The 11,997-nt window shown below is 38.7% G+C and overlaps 4 protein-coding genes across 5 annotated transcripts in view; 2 read left to right on the top strand and 2 right to left on the bottom strand.

Moving 5' to 3' along the window:
• The first annotated feature begins 2,451 nt into the window (after nucleotides 1-2,451).
• Atg4a (Autophagy-related 4a) lies at nucleotides 2,452-5,103 on the top strand. Its single transcript, XM_011308245.1, has 10 exons — nucleotides 2,452-2,602; nucleotides 2,962-3,108; nucleotides 3,373-3,543; nucleotides 3,608-3,788; nucleotides 3,900-3,979; nucleotides 4,046-4,197; nucleotides 4,261-4,339; nucleotides 4,394-4,548; nucleotides 4,613-4,784; nucleotides 5,027-5,103. Exons 2-10 carry the CDS (start codon nucleotides 3,006-3,008, stop codon nucleotides 5,092-5,094), a joined length of 1,161 nt encoding a protein of 386 aa, XP_011306547.1. The 5' UTR covers nucleotides 2,452-2,602; nucleotides 2,962-3,005; the 3' UTR covers nucleotides 5,095-5,103.
• A 23-nt stretch (nucleotides 5,104-5,126) lies between these two features.
• Nucleotides 5,127-7,219, bottom strand: Dnaaf3 (Dynein axonemal assembly factor 3). Its single transcript, XM_011308244.1, has 5 exons — nucleotides 6,909-7,219; nucleotides 6,633-6,822; nucleotides 6,096-6,446; nucleotides 5,670-5,907; nucleotides 5,127-5,571 (listed from the first exon to the last, which is right to left on the bottom strand). The coding sequence occupies exons 1-5, from the start codon at nucleotides 7,138-7,140 to the stop codon at nucleotides 5,272-5,274; spliced, it is 1,311 nt and encodes a 436-aa protein (XP_011306546.1). The 5' UTR covers nucleotides 7,141-7,219; the 3' UTR covers nucleotides 5,127-5,271.
• Nucleotides 7,220-7,361: 142 nt separating this feature from the next.
• Nucleotides 7,362-10,810, bottom strand: Sap130 (Sin3A-associated protein 130). 2 transcript variants are annotated; one of them, XM_011308242.1, is made up of 3 exons: nucleotides 8,434-10,810; nucleotides 8,167-8,360; nucleotides 7,362-7,935 (listed from the first exon to the last, which is right to left on the bottom strand). In XM_011308242.1, exons 1-3 carry the CDS (start codon nucleotides 10,487-10,489, stop codon nucleotides 7,687-7,689), a joined length of 2,499 nt encoding a protein of 832 aa, XP_011306544.1. In that variant the 5' UTR covers nucleotides 10,490-10,810; the 3' UTR covers nucleotides 7,362-7,686. The 2 variants fall into 2 exon arrangements, with proteins under 2 accessions (XP_011306544.1, XP_011306545.1); XM_011308243.1 differs by having other exon boundaries at nucleotides 7,363-7,935; nucleotides 8,440-10,810.
• Nucleotides 10,811-11,205: 395 nt separating this feature from the next.
• The window catches only part of RpS8 (ribosomal protein S8), a 1,909-nt gene continuing 1,117 nt past the window's right edge, over nucleotides 11,206-11,997 (top strand). The window contains exons 1-3 of the mRNA XM_011308425.1: nucleotides 11,206-11,301; nucleotides 11,576-11,706; nucleotides 11,957-11,989. Of these exons, the coding sequence (XP_011306727.1) occupies nucleotides 11,298-11,301; nucleotides 11,576-11,706; nucleotides 11,957-11,989 (168 nt within the window). The 5' untranslated portion in view covers nucleotides 11,206-11,297. The remainder of the gene's footprint in view (nucleotides 11,302-11,575; nucleotides 11,707-11,956; nucleotides 11,990-11,997) is intronic.

The following is an 11,997-nucleotide window of genomic DNA, read 5'->3' as shown; positions in this document are numbered from 1 at the left end:
GATTTTCTCGATGATTTACTTCTCAAATCTTTCAATTTCTGCGGATTACTTTCATAACTTTCTCCTATCATAAATAATTATTCCCCATCAATAATAAATAAATATTTCCTGAAGACCTTCAGCCATTTCGGGAGAGAATTTAATTGATGGGAATTGATGCAATCGATTCTCTGGAACTTTCAGATTTTTACATGTTTTTTAAATTTGAGATTGTGAGCGGGAGTTATTTTTATAAATATTGAAACGGATCGTTAAATGAACATTGTGGCCCTGTCGGGGAATCAGGTCGAGTCCAAGGTATAAAAAATATTGCTCCAAATAACCTAATGAAAGAGCATAATAACAGAATTTTCCACACATTGACCCTTGAACGCACTTCATGGAAGTCAATTGTCATCGGTTTGTTACGTGATACACATAATCCGTTAAAAAAATCAATTCCGCAAAATGTAATAAACAATTAGCTGTTAATACAGCTGGAATTTTTCGTGAAATTCCCAAATCTGAAACTCCCAAATTGCGTCAATCATCAATTAATTTTTCTCAAAATCGATAATCAATTTCCTTTTAATAATTAAATAAAATAAGAATCCTGAAGAATTGAATAAAAAGCGTCTAGAAACATGGAATGGAGAAAATTTTGGAGAAATGTTTGATAAAAAATTATCAATGAAGTAATTGCTTCTTAATTCTGTACTTGCACAGAGATTACGAGGGTAAATGTCAATTCGATAAACATAAAGAGGAAAATGTGTGAATTTATTACACAATTATTGTGTCTCGGGTTGTAAGAGAAATTGTCAGGGGGTTTGAAATTCGAGGGCTCGAAATTCGATTTTTCTATATTTTTTTTTGGTGTGAGACTGTCAGTGGTGTCGGACAGGTACTCCAACACCTCAAGGATTTTCACTCCAGCATCGGAGATCTCGAAACTCAAAGAGAAAGCGACTGGATCGACCCTCATAATCAATTTTCAAAGAATTCATGTCGTTTCAACGTCACGATTTCGACATGTGATCGAATCCATGGATTAATAATTTATCAGCAAAAGAAAATTCCCCGATCAAAGTGTTTTTTTTTACTTGAAATCATCGAATGGAGAGATAACGGAAAATTATGGAGAAAATAATTGCTTTTTAATAGTCGATTTTTGATAATTGAACACTCAATGAAAAATATGGAAATTTTTAGATTGAAAGACTAAAACAAAATGAAAACTTGATTTATTTTGATGATTAATAAATTAAACATGAAAAATAAATTATTAATTTGATTCCCTTCACTTTAACAAATTCGAAATTTCCTGATCCATTCGTATTCGTTAAAAAATAATAATAATTCAATAACAATTATATTTTCCTCCATAATTTCCCTCTCTCTTTTGCACTGAGAAAAATTATTTCCCCACAAAAATCCATTTAAGAGAGAGAATTATTCAGATTAAAAAATTAAATTTTTCAATTAGGATAATAGCAATAATTTAAACAATTGTTTTTCATGTGCTCCATCCAGAATAATTAGATTTGAAATCAAATTCATTCATGAGAGATTAATTTTGTGTAAATTTCGTATTCAAAGAATTTCAAAATAAATTCCATTTATTGTTAAAAAGTATTTTCAAGGTCATAGGTAGAGTGATGACTTCCTGAAGGAATTTATTGTGAGAGAATTCACGGAGGAAATGAATCAAAGGGTGAAATACTCTAAGAAAATTCAGCAATCTCTCCTAAATGAAAAATTGGCAAAATATTTCTTTCAGAAAAAATTCCAGATCCCATAATCTCCATTCTTCCATAGAAAACCGAGAGGTCCAGAGGCGCCCCCAGCACCAAGTGTCCATTCCCAGAAGAGAATCCAAGATTATAAATACCCAAAAAAACTTTCCATAAAATATATTCAAATTCCAGAATTTCTGGGGATAACATTTTAAAAAATCTCGGTAAAAACCACGAATGGTCACAAAAAAAATCTGAAAATGCACTGACCTCCGCTTTTCCTTGGGTTTCTTGGCTTTTCCGTCCATTTCTCCTTGAAAAATCCTGGAAAATCCTCTCGTTATCACTAATGAAGTCACCAAAATCTCCAGTCACTTCACTGAATTGTCTGAATAATTATTTATTCCCCGGATTATTTAGACACTGGATTGCCTGGGAAAACGGTAATTCAATGATGGAAAATTCATGGATTATCTTTTGGAGTAATTACACGGCTTGTGGGGGTGATACACTCGCGCATTTTAATTGAATTTTGGGGGGTTAGGGCGGAGATTTCGAATGACACAATCGGCGGAACTGATGGATTGAATTTTTTATAAACTTTCACAATTGTTGGGGATAATATCACGAGCTGCGTTCCATGGGTGACGACATGGGCCAATGGGTGATATTGGACAAAGGGAAGTCGACACCATTCGAGAATCGATTGCAGCGCCACCGATCGAGATATTCGTCAATTTTTTTTTTTCACTGTTTTATTGTTCTGGCTGTCAATCCAGTTTTGTTGTCATTTCATTATCTTGACTGATTGTTGACGACTTCTGGCAGTTTTTTTTTGGGGGTCTAGGATGAGAGATCTCTCGACAGTTTCGGGAAATATTTTTCATGTGAGTTATCCCGGGATTTCCTGGAATTCCTGCAAGATTGTCAAATTATAACCTAGAATTACAGTTCTCCGGGAATTTTCTTGGGGTTTTAGATGTTTTTTTTTAGAGACATGCGAAATTGAAGGAATTGAAGGAAAAAATAGAAAAATGTATTGATTCCAGTCTTCGGGGAGTTTTCGGAAATATCTCCGAAATTATTGGATATATCGATGCCTTTGTAAGAACCTTTTTTCTAGGTTTCAATTATCTCTGCAAAAAACTTAATGACGAAAAATCAATTATCTCTCTTGGTTCCGGAGATATTTCCCAAAACTGGCTGCACTGAGTAAACTTTCCTCTAGTTATTTTGTCATTTACAGATACCAGGTGCGGAGTTTTTGAGAGGTGACATCGTAATTTAACAATGGACAGTTTATTCACTCAGAATTTGAGTGACGAGCCAGACGATATCCCCCAGACTCAAGAGCCCGTGTGGATTCTGGGGAGGAGATATAATGCGATCAAAGGTGTCCCCCAGATATAAAATAAATACCCGATTTAATCACCTAAACTGCCCCAATGATATCCAAGTATTTTCTCAATTTTCTACTCAACTCGAATTTTATTTTCCTGTTCCCTAATTTTTTATTTGGAAATTACACATATCAATTGTTCGAATCCAGATAATTTACTTGGATATCTGTTCGTAATAATAATAATGGAAAAATTCTGGATGAGAGAAGCTGTTGCGATAGTTTTATAGACGAAAAAATTTTTTTTTCATTTTTTAGAGTTAGATATAATACGTAGAGACATACGATCGAAGCTGTGGTTTACTTATCGTAAGGGTTTTGTACCAATTGGCGGCTGTAGCTCGACATTTACGTCTGATAAAGGATGGGGCTGTATGCTGAGGTGTGGACAGATGGTATTGGCCCAGGCCCTGGTTGCCTTACATTTAGGTTCGTTCCGCAATAATCAAGAATCCATAAGATCCATTTTAATAATTAACTCCGATGGAAACAGGACGAGACTGGCAGTGGACACCTCAAACTAGAGATAGCACATACTTAAAGATCCTGAATAAATTCACGGACAAAAGGTCAACTCCTTTTTCAATTCATCAGATTGCCCTGATGGGGGCCTCCTCTGAGGGCAAAGAGGTTGGCCAGTGGTTCGGGCCCAACACAATTGCCCAAGTACTAAAGTAAGTCCCTAATTGCCTCCACAAAATTTTGGTAAACGAATTTATAAAAAATTATTCTTCATTTTCTCAATTTCATGATCTCTTGTAATTGCTGTGCCTTTTGATCTGAAGGAAATTAGTAGTTTACGACGATTGGAGCTCGTTAACAATTCACGTGGCCCTCGACAATACCCTGATAATTAATGACGTTTGTAAGTACCCCCTAAATACTGTAATTTATTGATTAGGGATGGTTTAAGGAAGAATTCTATTTACAGTGAGACAGTGCAGGGTAGATAGTGCAGCTACTGCTGAGGAATCAGATGGTGAGCCTCTGAGGGTTTCCAGCCAGTGGAAGCCATTATTGTTATTGATACCGTTGCGCCTTGGCCTGAGTGACATCAACCCTGTCTACATCAATGGCCTCAAAGTAAGTGAAGGGTTCCAAATTGCTGTAATTGCTGGTAATCTATTAATTATTTTTTTCGTGTAGACGTCTTTCAAGATTCCACAGTCCCTGGGCGTCATTGGGGGCAAGCCAAACCTCGCTCTGTACTTCATAGGCTGCGTTGGTACGTAATTAACGAGTTGATTTATTCGTCTTCTATGATGTGATCTCTGTTCAGGTGATCAAGTGATATTCCTGGATCCACACACGACCCAGAGATTTGGCTGTGTAGAACAGAAGATCGAGCAGGATGAGGTGGACCTCGATCAAACGTACCACTGCAAGGCTGCCAGCAGAATACCCATCACTGGAATAGATCCTTCTGTTGCTCTCGTGAGTTTTTGTTTTTTCAGGGCGAATTGGGAAAATCTCATGGTGATTCATTTTTTTTTTCCAGTGCTTCTTCTGTGCTACTGAGAAGGAGTTCAAGTCTCTCTGTAGATCTATGCAGAACGAACTCATTACACCTGAGAAACAACCGCTCTTCGAACTCTGTGCTGAACGTCCAGCTCACTGGTCACCTCTAGATGATGTTGCTACTGAGGCCTTGGGGATCACATCATCAAATGGTACTATAAATCATGATAATCTCCAAATATCTTCTACAGATTAATAAAAACCAATAAATTTCTTAATCGTATTAAAAATTTTCTTTAGGAAGTTTTAGACTTGACGAATCAATTTTTTTTCCAGTTGATTCCAATGAAATTGCGTTTTCCTTTTATTAATCTTGAATTGTAAAAGATATTTGGATTGTTTTAATTTATTTATTGGGATAATTAACGTTTGAAGAATTATTTTTCTTTTTCAGTTCTAGATTTTGAACGATTAGATCGACAGTATGACACGTCAGACGAAGATTTCGAGCTGCTCGGTTAATGAAAATCCCAAAAAAAATATCTTATAAACAATTCGCTATTAAATAAATACCACTTATATTTGTAAATACTCTAAACATCGAGGCTCACGTTTTTAATATAGTATCTTGCTTATTACGATTACATCATTTGTCGTTTGAAGAATTAAAATTATTTCTCATTTTATTACGTTTTTATTTCACTCTTTCGTGTATCGTTGGATGTTCTCCAGGGGTTCGTCGACGGACTCGAGGCTTTTTAGCCCCGATGCTTTAGTCAATTCCTCCAGGTCGTTGGAGAACTTCTGGTGATCTTCTTTGGACAGTTCTGTCATGAATTTTCGGGTCTCAACCAGAACAGCTCCTTTCACTTTAACCCAGGGAATTATATTTGGAATTTGATTTGTCATGTTGTTTGCTACGAATGCAACATCGAATTTCTCGTTGAAGTCGGGTTTACTTTTGTATTTTTCTATGTACCACGCAGGGTAGAATTTCACCTAGAGTAAACATTCAAAATTTTTTTTGCGAATTGAACGAAACGTTAAGGAAAAATCAGGGCAAAAATCCGGAATAATTTTTATAGAAACGAAATTACGATGTGATCGGGGATGTTGACCCAGGGGCAGTCCTCCTGAATTCGCTTGGAGTAATCTTTGTACTCCCAGGGCTCAAATTCACTCCCTGAATCCGGCATTTGACTGACTAGAGTCGCGTAGATGAGAGATTGGTCCCTATGGGCAGCGATAAAATCGTTCGGGCACTCTTCCTTGGTTCTTATCTGATAAATCGCTTTGAGAACTTGACCCTCGGCTGCGTCAGTGGCTCTTAACTTTCTGGAAATGCCTTATACTAAATTATATTCATAAGAATAAGAAAACGTGAAATTCCATGAAAATAATTTGATTTTGATTATTTGAATTGATCGTCAAATCAATTCATCTTCGAATTGATACGTATTTTTTTTAGCTGTTATCAATTATCAATTATCCATCAATTTATCAATTATTAATTGTAAAATTACGGATTTCTGTTGAGATCATCGATGGCCCAAGTGAAAAAGGGCCCATTATTGATATCTCCTTTGTAAGCAAAATGTATGAATCCCTGTCCCACAGCATGAATTCCACTCAAAAGTGTTGGATTGCTTCGAGAAGGATCAGTCTCTATCCACGTAAAGGCAACGCCGTTGTTCCTCCAGAACTTGTACTCCTGATTCGTCAGGTACTTGAGACCACTTGACTTCAAGACCATATGGTAATCCCAGTCGAATACTCCATCTCGATAGTCGTAACGGGTCTTCAGAGAACTCCTGACTCTCTTGTTCCAGTAATCGACGATGGGAACTCCTTCGCAAAGAGCTCTCACCCAGAACCTCAAATCAAATGTCTCAATAATATTTATAAATAACAAACAAAAATATTCCTTATTACCCTAAAATTAAAATTGAATTAACAAAAGGCAGAACAAAATAATAGACTCGATTCGATTTATTTTTATTGTAATTTGAAATCCTTTAATTGTTTTTCCGGATTTTTTATTTATGGAGTTGAGGACTTACTTGAAGATCCCTTCGATACCGTCTCTGTCTTTGTATTTCATCCCCTGGAGATTGAGCCAGGGACAGGGGTACGTCTGCGTAATTACGTCAATTAATCGTTTTACAGTTTTAATTAGATATTTTGCAGTCCCTGGGGTGACGAGGGTATTCCCCATGACCTCTAGGAAGTATCTGCTGGCTTCCTGGAACCCTTCAGACACATTCAACTCATTTTCCCTCATTCAAACGATTTTTATTTTTATGAAATCGGATATAATTGGAGATGGAACGATTTACCTAATATTTTTTCTAATGAAATATTAATCAGGAGAATGGACCTGGCGATGTCCTCGAGGGTCGCCTCCAGGACATGAAAAGTCACTCGTCTTGATGATTTACCGAGTGAGGAAAGGGTTTTGATGATATGTCTGGCATCACAAGCCCCGATAATCAAAATCTCCAGGGGTTCTTCATGTTTTTTCTCGATTTCACAGGATAAATCCAAGGGTGGACTCCCCCCCCACAACATTTTTAATCGATCAATTAATCTAATTAATAACAAAAACACTTTTTCAACTGATCGTACCTCTTCAATCGATTGCAGATGTGTTACGTTTCCCTAGCAACCGATTGTCATTCCCTGAATTCCTCGACTTCAACAACAAATTCTTAAAAACACAAGGAAAATCCCAAATATCCCGTAAACAGCTGGATTTATCGAAAAATACGATAAGACCATTTAATTTAATCATTCATTTTTTTACAAAAAATCTTTCTGACGTTTTTCGATAAGTCTAATAGTTTCTGCGATATTTGCAGGTATTTATCAACAAGATAATTCGCGTTTTCTGATTTTAGGAAAAATCTTCGTTATTACAAACAAATAATTAATTACATTAAAGGATAGATAATAGGACAATAAAACCACAGGATGCTGAAAAACATTCTGTATTAATCCAATATAATCTATCCTCTGCAAGATTTAAAAAACATTGAAAGATATAAACATTTAATCTCCCACTCCTTGAAGTCAGACTTCCTGGAGATGAGAGAATGCACTGAATTTCCATTTTATTCACTTGTCCCGTTTTTTCTGCGATCGTTTGTTGCCACAACGTTGAAGTATATCACTCACGTGATCCTTGTGTTGAAAAATAGCGATCAGTTGGGTCCTAGCTTCACTCATACCTTCACTTATTAAGCTACTTCTCTGCATATTCCCTTTGATTAATTCATTCGCACGCTCGATCCCGTCGTCCTGACGATTTTTCGTCGGCTGCTGGGACTCTAGCATCAGGAGAGTGGATTTCAGCTTCTCATGGACCTGCAAACAAAATCATTCCATTCAATAATCACCCCCTGATTCCACAGAATTGGAAAAAAAATGTCCAATATCTTTTATTATTTATTTACCCCGGAATAATAATTTATAAATTTTTTTTGGTGTTCTAAATGATATTTTACGTAAAATCTCACGGAAAATTTGATTATAAATTGAATAACTCGTCGTAAAATTAGTTTATCACATTTATATAAACATAAAAATAAAAATTACTTGTTTTTCCAACTGAGCAAGATCCTCCATTTGCGCAGTGAGTTGATAGACCTTCCATCCATTGATCTTCTGGAGTACGAATTTTTGCTGAGCAATTTCAGCGACAGTGGGTCTTCTCTCCTCCTTGGGCCTGACATCCCCAGGTCTCCTGTAATGATGAAGCCTGCCTCCCCACCTGTTCTTCCAAGAGGAATCTGTAAAATGAAAAAAAAAATGACAATTTCAGGCCCCAGTAATTAAATAATTCCCAATCAATCGTCATCTTACCCTTACCAATGAGGCTGGGAGTTGGTCTACCCCTGACCAGAACAGTCTGTCCCTCCCTCTCAAATTTATCCCTCCTCTCCTCCTTGATTTCCCTCTTGATCTTGTCTTCGCAAATGAACTGCATCTCCTCGACATTACACCTGGCCTCAGTGAGCTCAACACCAGTGAGCTGTTGCTTCCTGGGTTTCTTTCTGGGGCTCATCTCCATGGAGTTCCCCTGAGGATTGATCCTGGACTGTTCAGGTTCCTCATCAAGTCCCGGTGAGCTAGTAGCAGAGACAGTTGTGGATCCTGAACTGTGATTTCCCTCCCTGTCCGCTCTAGGAGAACCTGGAGGACTCCCCATGGACTGCCTAGCTGCCAAGGAAGTCAAAACAGGCACTAAATTCTTAGCTATCGACTTGGCTGGAGAGCTGTCGTGATCTCGTTTCCTCAGGATACTCGGCCGAGGTGAGGCGTTGGGTTTGCTGTGATTGTCCTCGTGGGAGGGCTCCACCAGGAGTCTCACAGGCTGTCCCTGACGATATTGGTACTGATTCGGTGAGCTGGGGATGCTATTGGTATTATTGATAATTATTGTTGCTGGAGGGGCTGATGTGACAATAGTAGATGCTGTTGTTGTCATAACTACTGGAGTAGCTGGAGTCACCCTGAGTGTCTGCTGTCCAGAGGACTTGATTTGAACAGTCTGAGTGATTGTCTGAGCTTGCAGGGGTTTCATGGGTGCTGGTGTTGTCCTCGGGGATGTCAGGGGCAGAGAGTGCAGTGTCATTCCAGTTATTCTGGCAACCGATGTTGGAGCTGACTGGCTTACCCTAGCCATATTAGAAATTCCTCCTGACGTCGTTGTGGCAATTACTCGTGATACTGTCCCAATATTAGCGAGTGATGTGATAGTCTGGACAACTCTGGGACCCTGTTGATGACCTGGTGCTTGCTGAATCTGCTGAGAGGGAATGACAACTCTGGAAAAATTGGTGGCTCCAGGTGTTGGATTTATCGATAACTGACGTCCAAGTGCTGGTTGTACAGCCAGTGAAGCTGTGCCTGGGATTCTATTGGCTGTGCCCACCACAGGTGCTGTTACTGTCACTCTGTTTGTCGTTGCAGGAACCGCCAATGTTCTCGTGGGCTGATGAGTCGTTGACTGGATGCCCTGGGATGGATGCCTGGGTGGTTGAACGCCTGTGGACACCAGGGGAACAGTGGGACGTACCTGGGGCACTGGTATTCTCGTGAGGGTATTCGTGGACTGGAGAACAGGTGTAAGCAATCGTGGAGCACCTGAAACACCTCCTGATACTGTAGCTGTGACGACTGTTGCCTGGACAGGACGAATTTGTGACTGGGGTGCCAGCTGGGATTGTTGGGCTGTGTAAACAGCTTGTGGTCGTGTTGTCACTCGTGTTACTGGAGGAACTGGATGACGTTGAGGTGGAGCATAGACCACTGATGTCTTCGGTGGCCACTGGGTTGTTGTCACTGTTGTTGGTGCTCCAGGTCTTGCTATTGGCACAACAGCTGCACCACTTGCTCTCACTATTGGTGTTGCAACTGTTGATCTAGGTGCTGATATGTTTGCAACAGCTGCTGGACCTCTTGGAACATGATACGTAGCGGGAATTGTCGTTACAACCTGCTGGACACCCTGAACACCCTGGACACCCTGACTCTGACCTGGTGAGGCATTCTGACGTTCCACAGTGCTCAGCATACCTGGAGATATTATTCTCACTGTTGATCCCACTGAGCACAGGGTTGTCGTAATCTTGTTGGCGTCAGAGACAGCTGATCCACTCTGCACCACTGACTTCATCAATGATAATTTTGGATTCAAATCCAGGGATATGGATTTACCGACGATCGCTGATGCCACTGTACTCACGACACTCTGGGCCGGCTGAATCGTCTGCACATTGCTCTGAACGATATTCTGAATTGTCTGGATCCTGTGGACATTCTGAATCGTCGTAAGACTGTGCTGGGGCACCTGAGAAGTCTCTGGCTGTCTCTTGTCACCGGTTCCCTCCGGATTTCCACTGTTACTTGTATTCATCGTCTCAGGGAAAAATAACAACACGATTAATCGGTTTCAACGTTCTTAGCATTAGATGGGGAATTTTTCGGGGAAATATCGGTGAGAGTAAATAATGAAACATTGAAATATCACTTGTAATCACGTATGGAACTTTAATAACATTTTTCACTTGTTCGGAGATCGGCGGATAGAGATGATTCGGTGGTCAATCGGTTTGGGGATTAATTTCGAGGGCTTTACCAATTTTTAATATAGAAATTCGTATTTTTTTGATGCGCTGGACAACGAACGATTGTTGGAAGTAACAATAATGATAATAAAGAAACACTGAAGTGTATGCAACGAATGATGCGGAGGGGGAGGGCAAAAACAAGCTGAAAGTTCATTGCAGAGACACTAGCGGAAGTGCGGAGGCAAGCCAGAAAATCGTGAGATAATCCAGCGGGCGATTTGAAAAGTCACGGAGATTTTCATTTCTTTAACAAAAAAATTAATTCCTAATCAATAATCAATTCTTTAATTGGCTATTATTTTCAATTATTAATTAACATATTAATTAATTGCTTAATTCATATTTTTTAAAATTACAACATTTTGATGGAGTACTTTTTTAAATAAAAAATTCATTGTTAATGAATGATTATGATTTTAAATAATTATAATTATTCATTTTCAGAGTCGATTTGGAGAATATATTTTTTAAAGAATTGACATGTGGCGCTTTTCCCGCTCCAATGTAAAATTCCGTAGTGGTCCTTCACCGGAAGTGAAATCTCCTCGTCTTTTTCTCTGAATAGTTTAAGGCCTTTTCGGTCGCTCTTGCACGATGGGTGAGTTGTGGATTTTATTTCGGTTCTCGTAATCCCCGAACATCCCTATTTTTAAAAATAATTATCCCCGATAATCGAGGGATCTGACAGCAGGGATGATTATTCTTGTCGATTGTGGAAATATTTTTTGGTTTTTCTGGGTTTTTCGGGGCAGTGGGAAGTGACAGTGTGTCGAGGTTAACTTTGTAAACAATTTCGTTGCTACTGAAATATTTTATGTTGTTAATTGATTTGTTGGAGGATGAGTGATTCATTTGTTTTTTGGAAATCACAGGTATTTCCAGGGATCACTGGCATAAGCGACGTGCCACCGGAGGCAAGAGGAAGCCCCTCAGGAAGAAGAGGAAGTTCGAGTTGGGACGTCCTGCTGCCAACACCAAACTTGGAGCCCAGAGAATCCACACGGTATATTTTCTACTAATTATAATTAATTATTATTCCCAGAATTCTGTTTAGTTTCCCATAAAAATTTTCATAACTACATATAAATGTTGAATTCATTGTTATTTATTATTATTTATTGTTCATATGATGATCACCCTTACCTACTCTGAGTGCCATGCTGACACCAATCCCACAGCGTTCTGAAGATGAAAATAAATGAAAAATTGTTTGGTACCCACGAAAAATTTTTACTGAAGATGTGTTTTGTTAGGTTCGTACACGTGGTGGAAACAAAAAATACAGAGCCCTTCG

This window comes from Fopius arisanus, unplaced genomic scaffold, assembly GCF_000806365.1.
Source record: "Fopius arisanus strain USDA-PBARC FA_bdor unplaced genomic scaffold, ASM80636v1 scaffold00059, whole genome shotgun sequence".
NCBI lineage: Eukaryota > Metazoa > Arthropoda > Insecta > Hymenoptera > Braconidae > Fopius > Fopius arisanus.
Note: the sequence above shows the minus strand (reverse complement) of the source record. Positions and strands in the feature narration are given on the sequence as shown.